A 27681-nucleotide genomic window follows, 5' to 3' on the forward strand; every position below is an offset into this window, starting at 1 on the left:
CAAGAGTCAAACGAGCGCCACAAAACACGGAAGAGGCATCCGGGAGAATTCGAAATTTCAGATCGAGTTATTCCCAACTGTTTGAAAGTGGCAGAAGGTAAACTGTTTTTTGTTGCCGAGATTAAGCTCAGGCACTTTCCGCTCGCCTTGTAAACATTGGCTTCCTTTCCAAGTCTGTTCATGTCCACGCGCGAGACTCTCTGGGTCTCCCAGGCCGATTGACATTGACGTTCTGAACTGTGGGCTTGTGCCACCTGAGTGGAGTTCAGCAGTGCTCCTGTGTGTGTGTGTTCACAATCTCTCCGCATCTCTGACCGAAAAGTTTTTCAAGAAAAGTCAGACGTTTTGACGAGCAAACTTTTTTTTTCCTTCTCGTGAAAATAGACGTGTTCCTTTCTCTGGGAAGAAACTTCCTAACGATAGAAATTCCGTGAGAAATCAGTACACCTCCCCCGCCCTCATTGTGACCGTTCCCTTTAAGGTTGTCCCCCAACTCCACATTTTTGTTTAGAGAGACACTTATGGATTCGGGAAATATAAACTGTTTTTCGGTATTATTACTTGTTCACGGGTTGTGGGCTTTGCTGGCCCATTACAGACTGTCTAGGAAAAGGTGGTGACTATAAAATTCTCTCAGAAAGTTCAAACATACTGCATCAAGGCATGCACTGCCCTAACCTATTAGAATAACCATCTACAGCGACTTTACCAATGACAGTCAATGGCCTTTCCTCCACCATAAAGTCAGAAGAGGGGTCATTTACTGATAATTGGACAATACACTGCAGTATTCCTTTGACCCTGAAGCAGTCCATGCCCTTGAACAAACGTGAGGAAGGGAGTTGCACGATTTTGACACTTTTATTAATGAAAAAAGGTGTCATGTGTCCAAGTCAGGATGGTTTGTGGTTTGAAGGCAAACTTGCAAGTGATGGTGTTTTTATGTATCTATCCTTCCAGTAGTGATTGTGGAGTTTGATAAATGTTGCTGGTACTAATTGCTGCCATGGTGCATTGGTGGTGAAGGGAATGAATGCTAAAGAGGATGAATGGGATGCCAATCATGTGGGCTGTTTTGGCCTAGATGGCATCAAGCTTCTTGAGTGTTGTTGGAACTCACCCATCCAGGCAAATGCGGAGTACTCTGTCACACTGTACCATTCCTAGTCTTTCACCAGCTGTTGCAGCTACAGTATGGGAATGGCTGATTTTGTGCAGTTTCCAGTCAATGGTAACCTCCAGGTTATTAATAGTGGGGGACTCAGACTGGTGATGCCACTGAGTGTCAAAGGACGATAGTTAAGACTTCTCTTGTTGCAGATAGTCATTGTTTGGCATTCGTGTGGCATAAATGTTACATACCACATCAGCACAAGCTTGTTAGTTGTTCAAACCTTGCTGCATATTGGCCTGAACTGCTTCAGTATCTGAGGAGTTATGCAGAGCATTGTGCAATCATTAGTGAATGACCCTACTTCTGACTTTATGATGGAGGAAAGGCAATTGACTGTCATTGGTGAAGCAACTGCAGATGGTTATTCTAATAGGTTAGGGACAGTGCATCCCTAGATGCAATATGTTTGAACTTTTGGTAAACTTTTGCAGCACACAGGGAGCTGATTGATACAGTGGAGATGAACAATTTAGTACCATACCTCGCCCAAGCCCTGCAAATTAATCCCTTTTGTCAATTGAAAATTCCAATGGAATCTAGTTCCGTCTTTGTTTCAGATATAGTACTACACTAATAACCTTCTATATGAAGAAATTACTCATCATTCCCTGTCATGAAAGAGAAACTTGCATTATATACAGAGATTTTCATAACCTCAGTACAGCACTTTAGGGTTAATAAAGTTTTTTTTAAGCAGTCATCTGGACAAATGCAAGAATAACATATTTTAGGATAAGGGGTAGCCGATTTAAAACAGAGATGAGAAGTAATCACTTCTATCAAAGGGTCATAGAGTCATAGAGATGTACAGCATGGAAACAGACCCTTTGGTCCAACCCGTCCATGCCGTCCAGATATCCCAACCCAATCTAGTCCCACCTGCCAGCACCCGGCCCATACCCCTCCAAACCCTTCCTATTCATATACCCTTCACTTCCTCAGAGTGTGGTGGATGTTGCGACTTGAGTAAATTTAAGGAGGTGCTTGACAGACTTTTCATTAGTAATAGGTTGTAGAGTTATGGAGGGCAGTCAGGAAAGTGGAGTTGAGGCCAAGATGAGATCATCCATGATTGTATTAAATGGAAGAACAGGATCGAGGGGCTGACATGCCTCCCCCTTTGTCTGCCACATAATTGTGCTGTTGTTAGCTAAGAATCAGGCTAGCTTTTAGTAGAGAAGCTGAAATTATTCTTAAGAAAGACAGAGCTTTAAAGCATTTTATGACTAAATTCAGTAACTGAGATATTAGGGAGATTGCTGATTTGTAAGATCTATTTTAGATGTATCTGTTATTTAATGTGTAACTTAAAGTTTATAATTGGCTGTGTCATAACGATAGTCTGGGCATGTCCTCAAAGATGGTCTGTGAACTGAGAATTCGCACCACACTCATGATCCCACTTGGTGCATGCTGACCATAGTGCCCACTCAGCTTTTTCCCATTGTCTGCATTTGGTCCATATCTCTCTCAACCCTTTCCATCCATGTACATATCCAAATGTTTTTTAAATGTTGCTATTGTACCTGCCTCAACCACTTTCTCGAGCAGTCCCATTCCATATACACACCACTCTCCGCATGGAAAATTGCCCCTTAGGTCCTTCTTAAGTCTTTCCCTTCTGACCTTAAACCTATTCCCTCTAGTTTTTAATTCCTCATCTGTGGAAAATAGACTAAATACATCCATCCTTTCTATGCCTCTCATGATTATTTACACCTTAATAAGGTCAGCCTTCATTCTCCTATGTTCCAAGGAATAAAGTCCAATCCTGGCCAACCTCTCCCCATACCTCAGGCCTATTAGTCCTGGAAACATCCTTGTAAATCTGCTTTGCACTCTTTCCAGTTTAACTAAGTCTTTGCTATAATAGGGTGACCAAAACTGTACACAATATTCCAAGTGTGGCCTCACCAATGACTTACGCATCTGTAACATAACATCCCAACTCCTGTACTCAATACCTCGACTGATGAAGGGCAGCATGCTAAATGCCGTCTTCACCACCCTGTCTACCTGTGATGCTGCTTTCAAAGAACCATGTATTTGTACTCCTAGGTCCCACTTTTCCACAACACTCCTCAGGACCTTACCATTTACTGTATAAGTCTGCCTAATTCTGAAATTATTTAACTGGGATAAATTTGATCACTATAATGCAGATATAAGAATAAAAGTTAAGTAAAACATGAAACTGAAATTTGTCTCCGTCATAACTGCAGGCTTGGCTTGCTGGAGGATTCAGCATTGAAATTAAAAGGATTAAAAGTTTGAAGTCAGATTCATCAGCTGAGATGGCTTCTTTTGTTGAATAGGTGGAGGTTTATATTACCGGTGCCCTGAGCAAAACAGGTCAATGGAAAGAGTGGAGGGTCCTTTGTTTCATTTTTATGCCACTGCAGATTGTAGCTCTGGAGCCTGGTACAGTTCAGCTGCCCTGAAAGTTCTGAGATGGCCGTTGCACAGACTCAGAAGATGAGACTGAGGAGAATAGTTATAATTATTTTATAAATGAGAATAGAAACAACCTACTAATGAAGAGATGTATATTTTGTTAATTAGTTTGTACTACTATGGGCAGTTAACTTATATTGTCATATTATAACTACTGCTATATGTAAAAGATTGGAGCTAAAAGAATCCTATTTGGCCTTGTTTCAAGAAGTTTTCACAATTTGCCTTTGAAAAAGCTGAAGGGTCTTTCTGCATGTTGGATACAACCAATTTAGATGACATGGTGATTCTATTGTATCCTTGGTGTCTGCAATCATATTGTTTGATATTGGATTGCGTGTTCAAATCCCGTTCATAAGATGCTGAGACTATTTACAGGAGTAGACCTTTATACCTGAAATAATGTCTATGGCAAGCCTCAAATTTGTAACAGTAATGCTAGAATAAGATATTGTTGCAGTTAGGTATCATTTTGGTCAAACTAACTCTAGGATTTTCCTACACTGTATGCTTCAGCAAACAGTGGATAATTTGCTGAGATGTTTAGAAGGTGCCAATTCTGAGGGTTTAAGGTATAATTGTGGAGAGGGTAAAGTATAAATTGACATCTTCTGTTTTAGCAGAAGATCCCCAACCCCAAATAGTGCATTACAGTGTAGAACACAAGTTAATGAGATTGAAATTATGAGAGAAAATTAGATAGCATCTGGGCAGTAGACAAAGGTAATAAATTTCGGACTGAAGAATCAAAAACTCTAATGTCAGCACTGACGTTACTTTTCATTTTCCACAGATATTATGTTTGAAATTAAGAAGATCTGCTGCATTGGCGCTGGGTATGTCGGTGGGCCAACATGCAGTATCATTGCCTACATGTGTCCCGAGATTCGTGTCTCAGTTGTAGACATGAATCACACAAGAATAGAGGCCTGGAACTCAAACTCACTTCCAATCTATGAGGTTCAACATCGAAACATTTATCCAATTTATTGTAAACTTTGCTTCACAAAACTTTTACGTTTTTGCCATTTCAGTTGATATATAATCCCAGTTGTTGTTTGTTTTCCAGCCTGGTTTGAAGGAAGTGGTAATGTCATGCAGAGGAAAGAACCTTTTTTTCCTGACTGACATCGATGCTGCAATTCAAGAAGCTGATCTTATATTTATTTCGGTAATTTCATCCTCCAATATCCTCCCCTCCTGTCCTGAATGTGGTTTCTCAGATTACAACAGGATCTTGACCAGTTGGACCAATGGGCCAATGAGCTGAGAAATGGCAGATGGAGTTAAATTTAGATAAATGCGAGGTGCTGCGTTTTGGGAAAGCAAATCTTAGCAGGACTTATACACTTAATGGTAAGGTCCTGGGGAGTGTTGTTGAACAAACAGACCTTGGAGTGCAGGTTCATAGCTCCTTGAAAGTGGAGTTGCAGATAGATAGGATAGTGGAGAAAGCATTTGGTATGCTTTCCTTTATTGGTCCGAGTATTGAGTACAGGAGTTGGGAGGTCATTTTGGAGCTGTACATCAGTTAGACCACTTTTGGAATATTGCATGCAATTTTGGTCTCCTTCCTATCAGAAGTGAAACTTGAAAGGGTTCAGTAAAGATTTACAAGGAGTTGCCATGGTTGGAGGAATTGAGCTATAGGGAAAGATTGAATAGGCTGGGGCTGTTTTGCCTGGAGCGTCGGAGGCTAAAGGGTGACCTTATAGAGGTTTATAAAATCATGAGGGGCATGGATAAGGTAAATAGACAAAGTCTATTCCCTGGGGTCAGAGAGTCCAGAACTAGAGGGCATAGGTTTAGGGTGAAAGGGCAAAGATATAAGAGAGACCCAAGGGGCAACTTTTTCACACAGAGGGTGATGTGTGTATGGAATGAGCTGCCAGAGGAAGTGGTGGAGGCTAGCATGATTGCAACTTTTAAAATGCATCTGGATGGGTATATGAATAGGAAGGGTTTAGAGGGATATGGACCAGGTGCTGGCAGGTGGGACTAGATTGGGTTAGGATATCTGCTCGGCATGGATGAGTTGGACTGAAGGGTCTATACATCTGTACATCTCTATGCTGCTATGACTCTATTATTTCAGCTGCACCCAACTGGCTAGCCTTCATGTATAAACTAATCCAACGAGTGCTGGCAGGCTTTAAAACCATGGACAGCATTACATTCAGCCATATTTTATTCACCACGCCATGCATTTTAGCAGGTTCATTACCTTTCAATGAAGAATGCAAACCTCGATTCATTGAGGGCTATGTGCAGAGAGAGGGTAGCGGATCAGCAGGGTGCAGAATTTTGTCTCAGCCTTGGAGGAAGTTTAATTTTGAAATCTGTTTGGCATAAAGTTATGTTTGAAATGTTAAATCACTGAGCTTTTCCAAATATTCCAGGTGACAATCAGTCAGTAACCAGAGCAGCTTCATGAGGGAGGAAGGTGAGACACTGAGATGCAATGCATATGGATGAAGAGAAAAGGCACAAAGTCCTTTGAAAGATGTTTCTGCTAAACAAGTATTCAAAGACTGAATACCTGGGTTGTTTAGCTCAGTTGGCTGCATGGTTAGTTTGCAATTTGAATTAATGATTTTATCTTCAAGGCATTTAAAATTGCAAAATGCAATAAAATTCAGTACAAAGCTTTCATTTGTCATCATGATACTGCACAATTTTGATAGTTTTAAGAATAAGAGTTAAATGAAAAGGTGTAACTTAAAGAGAATTTGTAGTAGTGCTAACAGCATAGGTTCAATTCCCACATTGGCTAAGATTACCAGGAAGGGTTCTCCTTCTCAACCTCTTCCCCTGACCTGAGGTGTGGTAATCCTCAGATTAAACCACTTCCAGTTGTCTCTAATGAGAGAACAGCCCTATAGTCTGGAAGGACTATGGTGACTTTACCTTTACTTCTGACAAAAACTGTGGCTCAGAGGAAGCAATCATTACTGGCTGGAGAAATGATTATGAAAAGAGAAGTTTTGGTGAACTTTGAAAATACTGCTAATGGGACCAGTGTCATTAAAGTGAATGAAATAGAGATCCTACAAAGAATCATTCAGGAATTCAATTAAGGAGCAGGATATTAAATGTGGCAAACCCCAGGAATAGAGTCAAGATTAGTGTGGTGCTGGAAAAGCACAGCAGGTCAGGCAGCATCCGAGGAGCAGGAAAATCAACGTTTTGGGTAGAAACCCTTCATCAGGAACCCTCGGATTTTCTGCTCCTCAGATGTTGCCTGATCTGCTGTGCTTTTCCAGACTCTAATCTCCAGCATCTCCAGTCCTCACTTTCACCTAGTTGATTTAAACTTCAGGAATTGTTTCAGTGTTATGTAATATTTAACATGGGAATAACACAATATAGCACAACTTTAAGTTTGTGCAGGGGTAATGGGTTCAAATTCCTGGGATAATGATTCAAAATCTGGAACAGGTGTGTTTTAGTGGGTTGAATGAACTTTACCTAAACAAAGCTGAACCACTGTCCTCACTGGTAGAGTAACCAGTGCTGTGGCAGAAGTCAAAATGTCGTGGCAGGAGGGAAGAAGTAGTAAATGAAGCAAGGGTCAAGGAATAAACAAGTGACAAATAGCAAATTTACACAAAGCAGATCTGAAGAAGGAATTTTAAAGAGTGAGTTGGACAAACAAGCAGCTTTGAGTTGTAAACATGTAATTGAATGGAATTTTATAAATGAAACTGGTGAACAACAGCCCAAATTACTATGGGTGGATACAGTAATCATATTGAAATATGTAGCTTTAGTTAGTATTGCATTGGCACCAGAACATTTCAGATTGTGAAACATTGAGAAGAGGTAAACATGAAAAATGGAAGAGGTGTGGTTCCATTAATCAAACATTCCATGGCAATTACAGTGCTAGAACCCAGGGAACATATAGATGTAAAAATCAAATCTACCTGATTAGAATTCAGGAGCAAGAGAGGAAAATATTTTTTCTTTAAGAAGTATGCTACAGATGAAAGAACTTGGTTAGAGACAAAAAGCTGCAGATGCTGGAATCCAAGGTAGACAAGCAGGAGGCTGGAAGAACACAGCAAGCCAGGCAGCATCAGGAGGTGGAGAAGTCAATGTTTTGGGTGTAACCCTTCTTCAGGACCGGGGGTAGGTGTACAGGGAGCTGCGGATAAGAGGTTGGGCGAGGCAGCGTGGTGAGGTGGGATAGGTGAAGACAGGTAGAGGGTATGAACTGGTTGGTTGATGGGAGGAATGAATCCAGTTGGTGGCTAGAAGGAAGGGTCGATGAGAGCAATGGAAGGGATTGGGAGGAGCTGGGAGGGGAGTTGGGTGATGGGAATGGAGGTTATTTGAAATTGGAGAACTCAATGTTGAGTCCTCTGGGTTGTAGGCTGCCCAGGCAGGAGATGAAGTGTGGTTCCTCCAATTTGTGGTCTGATTCATTGTGGCAATGAAGAAGGCCAAGGATAGTCATATCGGAAAGGGAGTGGGAAGGGGAATTAAAATGAGCGATGACTGGGAGGTCAGAGAGGTTTCTGAGGACCTGGCTGAGATGCTCGGCAGAACAAAGGAAACATTTATTCAACAAATCATTCATTGCCTCCTCCACTACCACAACGAATCAGACCGCAGATTGGAGGAACAACACCTCATCTTCCACCTGGGCAGCCTACAGCCCAGAGGACTCAACACTGTGTTCTCCAATTTCAAATAACCTCTATGCCTATCACCTGACTCCCTTCCTACTCCTCCCCCTCCCTTCCATTCCTCTCATTGACCATTCCTTCTAGCCACCAACTGGATTCATTCCTCCCATTGACCAATCAGGTGGTACCCTCTACCTGTCTTCACCTATCCCTACCTCACCACCCTGCCCCCACCCTCCTTTATCTGCAGCTCCCCCACACCCACCCCCAGTCCTAGATAAGGGTTACACCCAAAATGGTGACTTCTCCGACTCCTGAACGCTGCCTAGCTTGTTGTGTTCTTTCAGCCTCCCACTAATCTACAGATGAAAGAACAGCATGAAGTAAACAGCAAGATATGTAGACAATTCTAAGAGTATGAAGAAATGTGGCTGGTTTGAATGAATAGGGGCATAGTTCTCGTTGTGTCGATAAGATTATCCATTTTCTCTGTTTGAAATCTTGCACTTTTGTGCAGGAAGACAGGATAAATTGGAAGTGGTAGTCTATGGTGGAAATAACATTGTGCCACTCTTTTGTACTTTCAAGTAGCTGGCTTTAGAGTTACAAAAATAAAAAATGCTGAAAACACAAGCACCAGTGAAACAAACTGATATTTTTTAGATTCATTCATGGGTAATGAACCTTGCTGTTATACAATTACCTTACTGACTATCCTTCATGTATAAACTCATCTGGTGAGTGCTGGAAGGCTGTATAATCATGGACAGCATCACACTCAGCCATATTGTATTCTAATGTTTATAATTTTGAGGGTAACTTTTCAACAAGACCAGAAAAAGGAGTAATATTTAAATATGATCAGATCAAAATGGAGGATAAAATAATAAAAGAAGGAAACAATGCACTATTTAGCTTTCTGAAGAGGCTGACACCTGACATCCAACCAACACTGGGGGCTGATTCTCTCCCTTTCAAACTGATGAATCTTGCCTGGCTTCTGCTCCCTTTTCAGACTTGCCTTTTAGCTGATTTGAGGGTCCATTCTGCCTCCTGCAGCTCCTATTTCTTACAGTTTTATTCACATCTCCCCACCCTGTCTGTCTTAAGCTTAATATCTCTGAGCGGATTGATTAGAAAAAGTAGTTTTGTTTTATAAGGGATGTTTCTTCTCAACATGGAGTCATAGAATCATACAGTGAGTAAACAGACCCTTTGGTCCAACTCATCCATGCCGAACATAGCTCCACACGAAACTACTCCCACCTGCCTGTTCCTGGCCCATATTCCTCAAACATTTCCTATCTCTATGCTTACATAAGTGTCTTTTAAATGTTGTAACCACGCCTACATCCACAAGTTCCTCAAAAAGTTCATTCTACATGCAAACCACCTTCTGTGTTAAAAAAAAAATCATGTTACTATAATCTCTTACCCTGCCACCTCCTGTTTTCTTTTGAAGCACAGTATGGAACAATTCACTTCTATTTTCTTGTGCTCCGTGGGTGTCTGTGTACTTGTTTCCTTGTTATGCTCTGAACCTATTTAAATTATGATGATGTTTCGGTGTTCTATTTCTCTTAAAAGCTTCCAGTCAAAATGTCAATTTGTCTACTTGCTACGAAGATGTTTTCAGTTTCTTCTATTTTGTTTCAAGATGAGTAGATTAGATTAGATTAGATTACTTACAGTGTAGAAACAGGCCCTTCGGCCCAACAAGTCCACACCGACCCGCCGAAGCGCAACCCACCCTTACCCCTACATTTACCCCTTACCTAACACTATGGACAATTTAGCATGGCCAATTCACCTGACCCACACATCTTTGGACTGTGGGAGGAAACCGGAGCACCCGGAAGAAACCCACGCAGACACGGGGAGAACGTGCAAACTCCACACAGTCAGTCGCCTGAGTTGGGAAATGAACCCGGGTCTCAGGCGCTGTGAGGCAGCAGAGCTAACCACTGTGCCACCGTGCCGCCCATTATTTTGTTTTGTTCCCAAAGGTTTTAGAATAGATTGTTTGACCACCATATTGTTTCTGAGAGTAGTACATGTCATCTAGGAAAGGATTTTTAAGGCAACTTTTTTTATGGTGAAACCCTATAAAGACCAATTTCTCAACATCTCCAGAGAATCACAGTTTCTCCTAAGCTATAACTTTGAACAATTATTGTTGCTATTCAATAGTTCAACACTTTAATTTGATAATGAAGAAGTTCGTTCAATGGACATATACTCTCCACATGCTTGACTGGATTCAGCTCCAACGACACTCAAGAAGCTCGACACCCACTTGATTGGGACCCCATTCACCATCTTCAACATTCACTTTCTTCACTATCAATGCACAGTAGTGGTGAAGTGTACATTTACAAGTTTCACTGCAATAACTCACCACAGTTCCATCCACAACCCCTTTCTGAACCTGCAATCTCTTATATTTGAAAGACAAGGGTAGCAGATACATGGCAATGCCACAGTATCATACCATCTCATCTTAGAGCCACATTACCATTCGTTCACTGTCACTGAGTTAAAGATCCTCCCTAACAGCCTTGTCTATCTTCATACATTTCAAGGGCTTCAGCAACTCAAGAAGGCAGCTCACCATCACCATTAAGGATTGGTTTGGCCAGCAAATTCGATATCCTATGAACAAATGAGAAGAAACATATTCAATACTGAATAATATCAATGACAAGAACAAATATATTGATCAAACCAAATGATTCTAAATGTACGCATATTTGACTTTTATAGCTTGATATCAGCCATGACTCAGATTGCACTCCTGTCTTTGAGTCACAAGACTCCGGGTCCAAGTTCCACTCCGAGGCTTCAACAGGAATGTCAAAGCTGACAGTTCCATGCAGCACTAAGCAACTGTTGCACTGCTGGAAATGCTGCCTTCAGGATGGCCTGTCAAATGAAGGACTGTTTGCCCTTCTCTAGTGGATGCAAAAGATCCCAGGCCAGCACTTGAAGAGAACAGGGGGCTATCACTTGTGTTCTGGTCAATAATTAATCATAAAGGAGATAGATGATCTGATCATTTTCACATTGCTAGTATGGGAGCTTGCTGTGTGCAAATTGGCTTTTGCATCACCTACATTACAAAAGTGACCACTTGAAAATATTGCAAAGCTCTTTGAGACACCCATTGGTCTTGAAAAACTCTTATATTGTTTCTTTTATAACTTACAAGAAAGGCCATAACCACACATGCTCTGTTTTTAATTTGTACTAGGTGAATACACCCACCAAAACATATGGAATGGGTAAAGGTCGAGCTGCAGACCTGAGATACATCGAATCCTGTGCTCGGAGAATAGTGGCAGTGTCAAATGGACGCAAAATAGTCACAGAGAAGAGCACTGTGCCTGTGCGAGCTGCTGAGAGCATTCGCAGGATTTTCCATTCAAACACAAAGCCAAACTTATCCCTGCAGGTGAATTCAAGCATTGCTCTAATGGATAATATAGCAACTCAACAACTATCGTGCTGATTTGTATCAGATGGAACTTAGCAGTGGATTTAACACTGGTAACAGCATAAAATTAACTAATGAGTACATCAATAGTGGGAGGTAATTTCCTCGCAACACTCAAATAGAAATATAGAATTTTTAAAAAATCTTATATCGCAGATGTACATTTTTACTAAATGAAGCAGAAATGAAAAAAGCATAACAGTTGGTCTTCAGTCTTGCATTTACTTTTGACTGGCACATTTCAGAAATAACCTGACCACAGACTTATTTTCAATTTAGGTGCTGTCAAACCCAGAATTCCTGGCTGAAGGGACAGCTGTTAATGATCTGAAGAACCCAGATCGAGTGTTGATTGGTGGAGATGAAACACCAGAGGGTCAGGAGGCAATTCGGGCACTCTGTGCTGTGTATGAGCGTTGGGTACCAAAAGACAGAATCATCACTACCAACACATGGTCATCAGAGCTTTCCAAACTGGTACATTCATTTCCAATTTAAATACAACCTGTTGTTAACTTGTATCTGATAATGCTCCAAGAAGCATGTTTGTCCCATGCAAAAGGAAGAAAAGGTGCCACATAAGATGATGACCTAGTGATATTATTGCTGGACAATTAATCCACAGATTTGGGTAATGTCCTGGGGGACTCAAGTAATGTCCAGCCACCTCTCTTTTACCATGGAGGGGCAATCCCTTTACACGTCCATTCCCTACCAGATGGTCTTAGGGCTCTCCACTTCTTCCTGCAGCAAAGGCCTGACCTGTCTCCATCCACCAATATCTTCCTTCGCTTCGGCCAAGCTCATCCTGATCCTGAACAACTTCTTTTTTAACTCCTCTCATTTTCTTCAGGTCAGGGAGGGTGCCCATTGGTACCTGCATGGGCCCTAGTTATGCCTGACCCTTCATGGAGTACAAGAACATTCCTTGTTCCAGTCCTATTCCAGCGCCACCCACAACTGTTTCTCTGATATATCAATGATATCATTGGTGCTGCTTCCCTCTCTTGTCCAAAATTGGAAAAGTTAGTTGATTTCGCTTCCAATTTCCACCCCGCCCTCACTTTCACTCGTTTATCTCTGACCCCTCCCTTTCCTTCCTTGATATCTCTGTTTCAGTTTCTGTGGATAGACTGGTCACTAATATTGATTACAAATTCATTGACTGGCACAGCTATCTGGACTATACATCCTTACTGAAAATGTGTTGCTGGTTAAAGCACAGCAGGTCAGGCAGCATCCAAGGAACAGGAAATTCGACGTTTCGGGCCAGAGCCCTTCATCAGGATGAGGCTGATGAAGGGCCCTGGCCCGAAACGTCGAATTCCCTGTTCCTTGGATGCTGCCTGACCTGCTGTGCTTTAACCAGCAACACATTTTCAGCTCTGATCTCCAGCATCTGCAGACCTCACTTTTTACTCGAACACTATACATCCTTACACCTTGCTTCCTGTAAAGACTTCATTCCATTCTCCCAGTTCCTCTGTCTCCATCGCCTATGTTCGGATGAGGCCAACTTTAACAAGGGTGCCTCCAAAATGTCCACCTTCTTCCTCAACCAAGGATTCTCCAGCTTTGTTATCAACAGGGTCCTCATCTATCTTTACTGACAAGGTTACACATGAATGTTGGTTCTGGATGTAAGTTTGCTCGCTGAGCTGGAAGGTTCATTTTCATATGAACAAACTTACATCCAGAACCTCAACTTGAGCTACAAATCTTCTCAAAACTCTTTGAATGTTGGTGTATTGAACTTCTGCTGTAAATGTTTTTAACTTATCTTTGGGCCCTTAAAGTAGTGCTTTTATTTTCAAGACATCTATATTTTTTCCAAGATGAATGGTTGATATATTTTTTCATTTTCAAGAATTGAGTTGAAGTTTTGAGCTTCCAACAGACACAATGTTGGCTGCCATAATAGTCAGTAGACACTGTATGAACTTTTGTGATTAAGTTTTGCTCATGGACTCCACACTAATAAATACCATTGACCGACTAAGCAAATCGCTATCAAGGTGCATTTGAAGCATAACTTGGTTGAATGTTTGTATTCCTAGCTAAAGAATGCTAGCCAATGTCTCCTAGAGCATTGCTTTATCCAACCTTCTGTGTATTGCATTACCAGCAAATAACCAAGTTGTTTCCAAGTTCTGTCTAGTATATAGCAGGCTGTCATTCTGTTCATTATTGACCCACGTTTGTTATTTCTGTGGGTCACATGGGTAGTAATTTTTGGATTAGATTAGAATCCCTGGCAGTTAGCAAGGTTAGATCTCACGGAATACACGGAGAACTAGCCATGTGGATACAGAACTGACTCAAAGGTAGAAGACCAAAGGTGGTGGTGGAGGGTTGTTTTTCAGACTGGAGGCCTGTGACCAGTGGAGTGCCACAAGGATCGGTGCTGGGTCCTCTATTTTTTATCATTTATATAAATGATTTGGATGTGAGCATAAGAGGTATGGTTAGTAAGTTTGCAGTTGACACCAAAATTGGAGGTGTGGTGGACAGTGAAGAAGGTTACCTCAGATTACAACAGGATCTTAATCAGATGAGCCAATGGGCTGAGAAGTGGCAGATGGAGTTTAATTCAGGCAAATGTGAGCTGCTGCATTTTGGGAAACAAATCTTAGCAGGTATTATACACTTAATGGTAAGGTCCTAGGAAATGTTGCTGAACAAAGAGACCTTGGAGTGCAGGTTCATAGTTCCTTGAAAGTGGAGTCGCAGGTAGGTAGGATAGTGAAGAAGGCGTTTGGTATGCTTTCCTTTATTGGTCAGAGTATTGAGTACAGGAGTTGGGAGGTCATGTTGCGGCTGTTACAGGTCATTAGTTATGCCACTGTTGGAATATTGAGAGCAAGTCCTGTCTCCTTCCTATCGGAAAGATGTTGTGAAACTTGAAAGAGTTCAGAAAAGATTTACAAGGATGTTGCCTGGTTTGGAGGAGTTGAGCTAGAAAGAGAGGCTGAACAGGTTGGGGATGTTTTCCCTGGAGTGTCGGCGGCTGAGGGGTGACCTTATAAGAGGTTTACAAAATTATGAGGGGCATGGATAGGATAAATAGGCAAAGTTTTTCCCTGGTGTCGGGGATTCCAGAACTGGAGAGCATAGGTTTAGGGTGAGAGGGAAAAGACATAAAAGAGACCTAACGGGCAACTTTTTCACATGGAGGGCGGTACGTGTATGGAATGAGCTGCCAGAGGAAGTGGTGGAGGCTGGTACATTTGCAACATTTTAAAGGCATTTGGATGGGTATATGAATAGGAAGGATTTGGAGGGATATGGGCTGGGTGCTGGCAGATGGGACTAGATTGGGTTGGGATATCTGGTCGTCACGGATGAGTTGGACTGAAGGGTCTGTTCCCATGCTGTACATCTCTATGACTTTATGACTCTACCTGGTCCGACCCATCTCCTGCACTTCCACCCTCACCCCCTCTCTTCCCTCCCACAACATTGATAGGGTTCAGCATTTCCTTACATATCATCCCACCAGCATCCACATCCAGAAGATCACCAGGCACTATTTCCACCACCTCCAGTGAGATACCACCACTAGATGCTTTGTCCCTTCCCTACCCTTGTTCGCCTTCCGCAGGGACCATTCCCCGGGTCCACTCTTGATTCACTCCTAATACACCCCAACAGCCCCACTTCACCTTCCCTTGCAACCACCAAAGATGTAACCCCCTGTCCATTTTCCTCCCTCCTCAGTATCCAAGGGTCCAAACATACCTTCCAGGTGAAGCAGCACTTTACCTGCATTTCACACAACCTAGTCTGCTGCATTCACTGCTCACAATGTGGTCTCCTCCACATTGGGGAAATGAAGCACAGACTAGGTGACTGCTTCACAGAACATCTATATTCTGCCTCTAAAAAGCCCCTGTATTTCCAGTTGCCTGCCACCTTAATACACCACCTTATCCCCTGGTCAACATCTCTGTCTCAGGCTTGTTGCAGTGTTCCAGTGAAGATCAACGCAAGCTGGGAGAACACCTTATTTTTCACTTGAGGACACTGCGGCCTTCTGGACTCAATATCAAGTTCAATAATTTTAGGATCTGAACTCTCCCATGTCCTAGCCCCCTACCCCACACACCAGGCCTTGTTATCACATACTCTGCCATTACACACGACCTGTTAGATTAGATTCCCTACAATGTGGAAACAGGCCTTTCAACTCAACAAGTCCACACCGACCCTCCGAAGAGCAACTCAGCCAGACCCACTCCCCTACATTTACCCCTGACTAATGCACCTAACACTACAGGCAATTTAGCATGGATTGTGGGAGGTAACCAAAGCACCCGGAGGAAATCCACGCAGACATGGGGAGAATGTGCAAACTCCACATAGACAGTTGCCCGAGGTGGGAATTGAACCCGGCTCCCTGGCGCTGTGAGGCAACAGTGCTAACCACTGTGCCACCGTGCCGCTCCAAAGGCCGGATGCCCAATCTCGTCTGCATCAACCCTCTGAGAAACATCCCACCCAGACCCCCACCTCAATAACCATGGCCAGTCCACCTAACCTGCACATTTTTGGACTGTGGGATGAAACTGGAGCAGATATGGGGAAAACATGCAGACTCCACACAGTCTGTCACCCATAGCGGGAATTGAACCTGGGTTCCTAGTGCTGTGAGGTAACAGTGCTAACCACTAAGCCACCATACCGCCCTATTCGCTACTAACAATCTCTATTAACAGCTATTCACTTTCCCAGCCAGATTGTTATCCATTCCTTTGTCTCCCCAAATTTCTCTCTTTTTTCTTCTCTCTCTTTGGCCTCTATCCCACCTATCATTTATTCCTACCCCCTGCCCCCAACTATCTTCTGAATTTAAACTGATATTTTTCCTAGCAACCATCAGTTCTGATGAAGAGTGATTGGATTGGAACATGAACTCTGTTTTCTCTTCACAGACGCTGCCAGACCTGCTGAACTTTTCCAGCACCTCCTGTTTTTGTTGTTGTTGTTGTTAATTTTCTGCGGACCTGAGTTTGAATCCTGCCATTGCAGATGGTGGAATTTGATTTCAATAAAAACCTGGAATTAAGAGTTGAATGACCATGAAACCATTGTTGATTGTTGGGGAAAACCCATCTGGTTCACTAATGTCCCCTTTAGGGAAGGGAACTGCCTTCCTTACCTGGTCTGGCCTTTATGTGACTCCAGACCCACAGCAATGCGTTTGACTCTTAAACTGCCTTCTGGGCAATAAATGCTGGCCCAGCTGGTGAACCCTCATTCCATGAATGAATAAAATAAACGTAAGTATGAATTGTTTGTGTAGCTCTTTTGAAGGTTATTGTTTTCCTTTAAAATTCCAAATTGATAAAAATTTCAGTTTTCAGTAACTTAATTTTGTTAGTTTTATTTAAGTACTTACTGACGTACACAATATCAGATTGCTGAGCATCACAGTGGAACCTGTGAGGACAACGTGAAACATAATGCTTCAAGTTTCACTTTAAAATGTAATTATATTCCTGTTTTTGGGATACACTTTGAGTTGCAATTGCCCGTAAAATATTAGTCACAACTCAAAAATAAATTACTGTTTCTGAAACATTTTGAGAAATCCAAAAAACATGAAGGGCACAAACTATATTGTTTTTCGTTTCCTTCTTTGTTTAATAAGGCCTCTTCTTAGTGAGGAGGAGTCTGAACATACCAAGTCTTTGTAACTCCTTCTAACAGAGTCCGAACTTTGTTATTCTGTACCTTTTGCAGAAATGAAACCAGCTCGTTTGTCTTACCAATCAGAAATATATATGACTTGTTCACAGCTCTGTATATCTTTGGCATAATCTCTGGCAACTTGATAAAATGCATAAGGACAAATATCAGTCACATTTATTAATTTTTCTTTGATTACTAGGCCGCCAATGCATTTCTTGCTCAGCGAATCAGCAGCATTAACTCAGTCAGTGCTTTGTGTGAAGCAACTGGTGCTGATGTTGAGGAGGTAGCACGTGCTATTGGCATGGACCAGAGAATTGGAAGCAAATTTCTCAAAGCCAGCATTGGTCAGTAATTTATTTTGTAACAAAGAGACCCTTTTTTCTATATATTCTAGTTGGGAATTGTAAGTTACTTTAATTGATAGAACCTTTCTACTTTTACAGGATTTGGAGGAAGTTGTTTCCAGAAAGATGTTCTGAATCTTGTGTATTTGTGTGAAGCATTAAATTTGCCAGACGTGGCTCAATATTGGCAGCAGGTAAATTCTTGAGATATGTCAGCGAAATTATCAAATGGACTTTGTGCTTGACAGCTATTTTTGGCATGCACAACAATTACATATGACAAATTATTCACTTACTAAGATATGTCATTCAGGATTTTGATTTTCGTTCATTTCAGGAGGGAATATAATTAAAATGTGTTTCTAAATTCATTAAAACTAATTCACAGTTGACAAAGTCACCACCTGTTTGTTGGGAATAGACAGCCAGATTTCACTTAGGTGAATTTTCAGACAGTGACTGTACATTTTATAATTTGAGTGAACCTAGTTCAGAATGAAAGCCCAGCCTCACCATGTAGCAATTTACAAGTTACAGTTTGCCAAGTCGAAAATTGCCCATTTATCCTGATTCTCGAAGTAGCCAATCTGCTTTCTCTACTAATATATCACTACAACACCCCTCTCCACAACTTCCCAATACCCAGTTCCTCCCACAGCATGGCCTCTTATCTTCTGTAGCAATCTTTCACATAGCACCTTATCATGACGTTTGGAAATCCAAATATTGTACACTATATTTACTGAAGGCAAATGGAATGTTGGTGTTTGCTGCAAAAAGAAGGGACATTCAGCTGTTCAGGACCTCAGTGCGACAAGTTTGGTGTCCAGCCGAGGAGTAAAATAGGAAAACAAAGAAATAAAAAGTACGCAGTTTACAGTCTTCCTACCCCAGTCCCTGCAACTCCAGTCCTTGCCAAATCTCACCTCAAGACAATGTTGGGGTCTCCCCTCCAGTCAGTGAATGGGGACTCTCCCCTAGTCCTGCTCTGGGACCTCATCTCCAGTCAGCATGCTGGGAATGTGCCTCCAGTACGGGTGCATTGATTTGCAGTGCAGATTTGAGGGGTCAAATGGCCTATTTATGTTCCATATACACATTTCTATGATATTGACATTTCAAATCTTTTCTTGGTTGTTTTGTATTAAGTCATGTTAATTCATTGATATTTGACCTAAAATGTTAAAAGAGATGCACTGAAAGACTGTCTAATATATAGTTTGAAACAACACTTTTTGTCATTTAAAGTTTGATTTCTTTTAGGTGATTGACATGAATGATTACCAGCGGAGGAGATTTGCTTCCCGCATTATTGGCTGTCTCTTCAATACTGTGACAGGGAAAAAAATCGCTCTATTAGGGTTTGCTTTCAAAAAGGATACGGGAGACACCCGGTAATTTTAATATCCTGATATATGTCAATATTTCTGAAGTTGTGTTAACAGCATTGTAATGCCTAGAACAAATGGATCTTACTATTTGCTGTCAAAAATATGTCGAATCTATTCTCAAATAATCATCTACCTAATAGGAACTTATTGTTTTGGTTGAAATTAATATGACAAAACATTGAAAAAAAAGCATATTTATTTCTGTACACCTTGAGAAATTATCTTTGGAAAAAGAAAAGACCATGTAGCTGGTGAATAGTAGGGAAACTAAAAGCAGCAAACTATAGATCAATTAGCCAAACATCTGTCATTGGGAAAATGTTAAATCCATTGTTAAGGAAGTAATGACAAGTCATTTGGAAAACCACTCTTGAAATTACTCTTTGAAAATGTAATAACCATGGTGAATAAAGGGGAATGGGTATATGTAGTGTGTAAGATTTACCAAAAGACATTCAATAAGGTGTTACATTAAACATTATTACACAGGGTAAGAGCCTTGACATTGGCAATGATGTATTAACTTGAATCAAGGATCAGATAGGGAATGGAAAACTTTCTTCAGCCAGAGGGTGGTGAATCTTTGGAACCCATTGCCTGAGAAGGTTGCAGAGACCAAGTCATTGAATGTGTTTAAGACAAATATTGATAGTAAGGGGATCAAAGGTTACGGGGAGAAGGCAGGAGACTGGGGTTGAGAAACATATCAGCCATGATGGAATGGTGGAGCAGACTCAATGGGCCAAATGGACTATTTCTGCTCCTGCTTCTTATGGTGTTACTGAGTAAATAACTGGAAGTAGAGTTCGGATAAATGTGTCATTTTCAACTTGGCAATCTGCCTCTGGTGGTGTATCACAGGGATCGGTGCTGGGCCCTTAACTATTCACATATTTTAACATCTTGGATAAAGGAACCGACTATACTGTAGACAAATTTGTTAACCAAATGTAAGTAGAAAGAAAGCTATGAGGAGGATCAAAGGGTCTGCAAAGTGATACGGATAGTTTAAGTGAGTGGGCAAACATTTGACAGATAGAACATAATGTGAGAAAATATAAGGTGCCACTTAGAAAGGAAGTATAGGAATGTGGCATATTATTTAAATGGACAGAGACTACAGAATGATATGGCACACAGAAATTTAGGTGACCTTGTACATGAATTACAAAAAGATAGCATGTACATTTGACAAGTAATTAAGAAGGTGAATTGTATTTTAGCCTTTGTATAATAGGGGAAGGAGTATAAAAGTGGGAGTATTGCTACAACTGCACATGGCATTACTGAGGCCACAGCTAGCATATTATATGCAGGTTTGGCTTTCTTAAGATGGGATACATTTGTTTTACAAGGTTCATTAGGTTGATTTCTGGGATGCAGGGCTTATCTTACAAGAAAAGTTTGAGCAGGTTGGGCATTTTCACCTTGTAATTTAAAGAATAAGGTGTTTTTATTGAAACAAATACGATTCTGAGGAGGCATGATACGTTAAATGCTAACAACATATCTTCTCTAGTGTTTGGTAATGTGAACTAAAGGGCATTGTTTCACAATATGGCATATTCTGTTATGTTTGAGATGAAGGTGAAGGGGAATTTCTTCTTTCAGTCTTTGGAATTTCATTTCTCATATTCTGATAACTCTAGTGTTGGGGTCACTTAGCTCAGTTAGCTGGATGTCTGGTTTATAATACAGAGTGATGCTAACAGCAAGTGTTCAATTCTGACACTAACTGAGGTTTTTGTGAAGAGCTTTCCTTCTCAACCTCTTCTCCTCACTTGGTGCAAGGTGACCCTTGGGTTAAGTCACCACCGGTGTTTTCTCTCTCTCTTTTTAATGAGAGAGCAGCCCTGTGGTGTGGTAAGACTATGGTAACTTTAACTTTTGAAAGAATAGACTTCCAATGCTTTCCCCACTAACATCCTTCTCTGATGGATGAATTAGTTTAAAAACAATTTTTTCAAAAGAACAAAGCAGCTTTTGTTCCATTCTTCATTAATTTTTTTTTAATTCAGTCATGGAATGTGTGCATCACTGACTGGGCCAGTATTTATTGCCCATCCCTAACAGTTCAGCGAGCAAGTAAAAGTCAACCACATTGCCGTGGATCTGGATTCACATGGAGGTCAGACCAGATATAGAAGGCAGATTTCACTTCCTTAAAGGACGTTAGCAAACTCAGTGGGATTTTGCAACTTTTTTTTAAATTGCAGAATTTTATTGAAATCAAATTTCACCATCTGCCCTGGTGGGATTTGAACTGATTTACCCTGAATACCTACCTGGGGATTCAAGTCCAGTGACATGACCATTACACCACTGCCTCCCCATTAATTTGGCTAAAAAAACCCAATACACTTCCATTCTCCACAGCTGCTGTCAGACAGCATTCTTTGTGTTTGTTTAATTGCCAGTGCATTTCATTTTATTTTAGAGAATCTTCCAGTATCTACATCAGCAAATACTTACTGGATGAAGGTGCAAATCTTCATATCTATGATCCCAAAGTTCCTAAAGAACAGATTATCAAGGATCTGTCACATCCCAGCATCACTCAGGATGCTTCAGATGAAGGTATAATATGAAGAATATGTTTCCTTTTTACCTTCTCTTTTCATTTATTAAGACACAAATGGCTTTTGTTTTGGTTAAAAAAATGCTCCTTGCGCCATACTCTACATTCTATTGGGTGGGAGTGGGCAGCCAAGCTTTAAAAAAGCTTTCAAAACTGCAAGTAAGTGTACAATCTTGGGAGGTGTCTTTTGCACGTCAACAACACCCCCACAAAGAATATTACTTCCCCTTTCTTCTATGCCTCCTCCACTTGACTCCCTAAGTTTGGAAAACTCACTCTACTTAAATTCTCCTGACTTGCCTCCCTCCAGGCTTCCATTGAGCCTCCTCTGTGAGTCTGCTTGCAGTCCTGGTAATGCCCACTACCGAGTTCCAACACTGCTGGAATATCAGAGTTGTTGGCCAAACAAGACAGCCCCAGAGGGTGTACTATTTTAATTAATGCACTATTCTGCATTATTTAGCATGCATACAGTGCATTATGAATGCATTACTAAATTTCATTAACATATATTTGCCTTGTCTAAACACTTTAGAACTTCTAATAACTTTTAATTATTTGCACTATTTAGCACGTATACAGTGCGTTATTAGCACATTATTTAACTTCGTTAAAATAAATTTACCTTGGTTGAACTTCTAATAAGTTCTAAATAACTAAATCATTTTTAATAACTTCTAGTAATAATGAATGGAGAGGAATTGAGTTATAAGGAGAGGCTGGGACTTTTTTCACTGGAGCATAGGAGGTTGAGGGTGACCTTATAGAGGTCTGTAAAATCATGAGGGGTATAGATAAGGTGAATAGCAAATGTCTTCTGCTTAGGATAGGAGATTTCACAATGAAGTGGCATATTTTTAAGGTGAGAGGAGACAGATTTAAAAAGAACATGAGGGGTAATTTTTTTTACACAGAGAGCAGTTTGTGTGTGTGGAATGAATGTCCAGAGGAAGTGATGGATGTGGGTACAGTCACAATGTTTAAAAGTGCGTGAATAAGAAATGTTTGGAGTGACATGGGCCAAGCGCAGGCAGGTGGTACTGACTTAGTTTAGGATTATGGTCGACATGGAGTGGTTGGACCAAAGCATTGTTCCCATACTGTATGATTCTGTGACTTTAAGTTATAAAGTAACAATTCAAGAAATGGTTAGAAATTCTTTCAATTTAGAAAAAATAGCCATTCAAATCTAAGTTAGCTGTACAAATACTTACCACACTGGATAAATCTTTTTTTTTAATCACACAGTGCCTTCCTTAGTCACTATCTGCACTGATGCATACAAAGCCTGTGAGGGAGCTCATGCCATTGTCATCTGCACTGAATGGGATGAGTTCAAGGTAAGAGAAAGCCTGAAGAAAGGTGAGCTCCGAATCAGAACCTGTTTACAGCAATACAGCTTACGCTGCACTGAAAACAAGTATTAAGAAACTTTAGAAATAAAATACAAGTTACCCATATCAGATCAGCACCAAAAAACAAAAAAAAAATGTTAAAGCTGAATAAAAACAATAGTTCAGTCTTAACTGGATTATTGTGTCTGGTTTTGGAAAGGATGAGAATGGTTCCACAGACGAGGAACTGGAGATAGATTGAAAGAAGCTGAATTGTCCTCCTTGAAGAATGGAATGTTGAGAGAAGATTTTATAGAGGCATTCAAAATCATGAGAGGTTTGGATATGATAGATCAAAAGAAACTGTTTCCCTTGTTAGAAGGATGGACAACCGTGGGGTACTGATTTTAGATGATAGGGGAATGATGCAAGGCAGCATGAAGAAGAACCTTTATTAACTAGCGAGTGGTTGGGACCTGGAATGCACTGCCTGAGAGTATGGTGAAAGCAGGTTCAATTGCGGCATTCAGATGAGAATTCAATCTCTACTTGAGCAGGAACCAATTGTCAGGCTGTGGGAAAAAGGCAGGGAAAATGCATCAATTGAACTGTTCTTATACAAAACTGACATGGTCAGGATGGGCTGAATGATCTTCTTTGCTGGTAACCCCATTCTACGATTCACTCCAGGATCAACAAGAAAATGTCATAAGAAATATACCTGGCACGTTTAATGTTTCTATGAACTACATCTGTTAAAAAAGGTTTAAATGAGGAAAGAGGCTAGGACTTGCTGAGTCAAGTTTTGCAAAACTCTAGGGCCCTAAGTTTCTTGTTCCTAGTGAACCCCACCTTTAAAAATGTTACTGGGTTTTTGGGTCTGGGGAGGTTGCTGGTTTGGGAATCGGGGAGTACAGGAGGCTGGCTCTTGATCTCCCAGGCGGGCTGGGTGGAAAGCTTCTCCAAGGGCTTCAGCACAGTGTTCAAAGTTTAATATAAAGAATAAAACATAAACAGAAATTGCTGGAGAAATTCAGCAGACCATAGCAGTGGTGAGAAAGCAGAGTTAATGTTTCAAGTCCAGTAACCTTGCTTCAGAATGGGAAAATATGGTATCAGTGGGAAAATGTTCTGTTGATTGTAATCACACTTTGCACAAAAGAAAATGGTTGTGAATTTTGGAGGTCAATCATTTCATCTAAGGATATCGCTGCAGATGTTCCTCAGGGTAGTGTTCTTCAGCTACTTCACTATTCCTCCATTATAAGGTCAGATGTGGGGACATTCACCAGGGCCTGTATAATGTGCGGCACCATTTGTGACTCCTCAGATACTGAAGGACTCTGTTACTATATGCAACAATACCTGGACAATATCCAAGCATGGACTAGTAAGTGCCAAATAACATTTGTGCTACGCAAATGACACGCAATGACTGTCTCCAAAAAGGGATAATCTAATCATCACTGCTTGACATTCAATGGCATTACCAACATGGAATCTCTCACTATCAATATCCTGGGAGTTACCAGTATCAGAAACCAAACTGGACTAGCCACTTAAATACTGTGGAACCAGAGCAGGTCAGTGGCTAAGAATGCCACAGGGTGTAACACCTGCTATCTCCCCAAGAGCTGTCTCATGTGTGTAACTGAATTCGCTCCACTTGCCTGGTTGGCTGCAGCTCCAACAACTCTACACCATCCAGGACAAACAGCCCATTGAAGACAAAGCACAACACCAATGGCAGTACATGCACTGTAGTAATTCGTTAATCCACCTACAAAAGCACTTTCCAAGAACCCAACCTCTAACATTTAGAAGGACAAGAGCACCAGTTGGATGAGAACACCATCACCTGCAAGTTTTCTTCCAAGCCACACCTTCCTGACTTGGAGCTATATCGCTTTTCCATCACTGTTGCTGGTTCAAAATCCTGGAAACCCCTTCAGAACAGCAAGTGGGTATCGCTACACCCCAAGAATTGCAGACGTTCAAGAAGGCAGCTCACTCACTCCTTCTCGAGGACAACTAGGGATGGGAAATTAATGGTAGGCTAACCAGTGAAATTCCATCCCATGAATGACTAAGGAAATGTGTTTATTCACATAGAAGTGTGTGAAAAGTACAATAGTTTAAATGCTGGTTTTGTGTCTTTAAATTCAAATCTAGCTCTGATTGATTGAAAGAGATCCACCTCTGTCTTCTATAAGTGTCCTATGTGAAATAAGTTTAGTTCCCAACACTAATTTGCCCCTAATTTGGCAACTAAGTTTGCAACTTGAGGCCTGAGAAAGTGTTACTGGTTAAATGTTAACTCTGCTTTCTGTCCATACATGCTGCCAGACCTGCTGAGTTTTCCAGCAATTTCTGTTTTTGATTATTTGTAGTGCTTGTTGCTGAACCAAGAGCAGCAATTTTCTGTTTTCATACTACTACATTGCTGGAATACCGTACAGAAAATTGTTCCGGTTGCTGAATAGCTAACAAGAGTCATGAGTAAGGTTATCATTAAAAGGAGTAAAATACAAATGTTATAGGATATGTGAAAGGGGAGGGTAAGAGGACTAGGTGTATTGTCAGTTCTGAGAGATGCATAAGAGAAATGGAGCAAATGGCAATTTGTGAATCATGCATGTTCCTAATTGATAAAAGGCAGTAAACCACCAAACTATCTTTGGTATTCTGAGAAAAAAATGTTTAAAGTTTTAAAAATTATTTTTCAAACATCTGCAGTTTTAGATTAGATTCCCTACAGTGTGGAAACAGGCCCTTTGGCCTAACCAGTCCACACCAACCCTCTGAAGAGTAACTCAGTCAGACCCATTCCCTCTGACTAATGCACCTAACATTTACTGGATATAAATTCTCTTTGCCCCCATAGTCAAGAGGGTTTTTACAGTAACTCAAATGGCATCAAAGAAATAGAATAGAGTAAATAACAATGTATTAATTTTTGAACTGGATCATTTGGGAGAGACTGCATTAGAAGTAAGGATCAGAAAGAATAAGTCAGATAAATACAGCAACCTACTGTATCTGTCACATGAATGGTTAAGGTTGGTAGAGAGAACAGGTATCACCTCAGCCTGTGATTCTGTGGCACAAAGGAGGGATATTGGAACAAAATGATTGAACTAGGAGAAAACATTCATTGAAATGGATGAAAATTTATGAGCAGCATATCCACACAGTCTGAGTATGGATGACTGGTGCGAGAGATTTCTGCTGGAAGTGAAAACTCAGAAATGTTCCTTCCAAGAGGCTTTAACTAATTTTCGTCTGATTTCATGTTCTCAGGTGCTAGATTATGAACGTATTCATAAGACAATGCTAAAACCGGCATTCATCTTTGATGGCAGACGTGTTCTCGATGATTTGCATTCCAAACTTCAGAGGTTGGGATTCCAGGTAAAGAGGGGTTGACTTTCCGTTTAATAGGAAAGCTATTTTAATATTTGTAGAGACGTGTTTAATGAATGCTTCTCAAGTGATTTGAATCTCAAAGAAACAGAACTCAGATCGTTCTGAAACTTGTTGGTTCATGTTTTTGAATCTTTTTGCTTCTAGGTTGAGACTATCGGCAAGAAGGTAACCCAACAGAGGATTCCTTTTACACCCACAGCTGAAGTCTCCAAATTCCGTTTACAAGATCCTCCATTTAAGAAAGTCACAGCATAGATATTTGGATAAATATTGTGTCCATCATATAATGAATGTGTAATTTTAATGGGGGCTTTGAAATGAAAAAAAATTGATCAATTTTAAGACTATTAATTTTCCACTGATTGTAATCGGTAGTATTTTCTTTCAGAGTCGAGAGTGTAATGCTGGAAAAGCACAGCAGGTCAGGCAGCATCCGAGGAGCAGGAGAATCCACATTCTGGACACAAGCTGTTCATCAGGAATCATTCCTGATGAAGGGCTTATGCCCGAAATGTTGATTTTCCTGTTCCTCGGATGCTGCCTGACCTGCTGTGCTTTTCCAGCACTACACTCTCGACTCTGATCTTCAGCATCTACAGATCTCACTGTCTCCTAGTATTTTGTTTCATTCAACCTCCCTGAAGATGCCAACTTGCAGTGAGTTGTGGTGCAGATACTGGTATTCCTGCACAAAGAAACACATTGGAGAAACAGCCCTGGGATCGGTCTGACAATCTACAAGGTAAACATACGCACACCAAGACTAACTTAGAATCATAGAGTCAAACAGCTTGGAAAGAGACCCTTCAGTCCAATCAGTCCATGGAGACTATAATCCAAAACTAAACTTGGGCCATATGCTTCCAAACGTTTCTTATTCATGTACTTATCTAAATGTTGTTTAAACATTGTAACTGTACCCTCATCCTCTGGAGTTCATTCCACACATGAACCACTGTCTGCGAAAAAAAATCCTCATTTATTTTTAAATTCATTCAAAAATGCTCCCTTGTCTTGAAATCCCCCACCCTAGGGAAAAAACACCTACCATTTACCTTAACTGTGCCTCTCATGATTTCACAAACCTCTATAAAGGTCACCCCTTAACTTTCTGTACTCCAGTGAAAGAAATCCCAACCTATCTAGTCTCTCCCCATAACTC

At 40.9% G+C, this 27681-nt stretch overlaps 1 protein-coding gene across 1 annotated transcript; it reads left to right on the forward strand.

Annotated features, from left to right (window-relative positions):
- ugdh (UDP-glucose 6-dehydrogenase) lies at positions 1 to 26921 on the forward strand. Its single transcript, XM_060824784.1, has 12 exons — positions 1 to 97; positions 4422 to 4588; positions 4698 to 4799; positions 11510 to 11710; positions 12032 to 12229; positions 17643 to 17790; positions 17890 to 17984; positions 19054 to 19184; positions 21619 to 21758; positions 23008 to 23099; positions 26394 to 26504; positions 26664 to 26921. Exons 2-12 carry the CDS (start codon positions 4427 to 4429, stop codon positions 26772 to 26774), a joined length of 1491 nt encoding a protein of 496 aa, XP_060680767.1. The 5' UTR covers positions 1 to 97; positions 4422 to 4426; the 3' UTR covers positions 26775 to 26921.
- Positions 26922 to 27681: the final 760 nt, after the last annotated feature.

Source organism: Hemiscyllium ocellatum, chromosome 1 (genome assembly GCF_020745735.1).
Source record: "Hemiscyllium ocellatum isolate sHemOce1 chromosome 1, sHemOce1.pat.X.cur, whole genome shotgun sequence".
Classification (NCBI taxonomy): Eukaryota; Metazoa; Chordata; class Chondrichthyes; order Orectolobiformes; family Hemiscylliidae; genus Hemiscyllium; species Hemiscyllium ocellatum.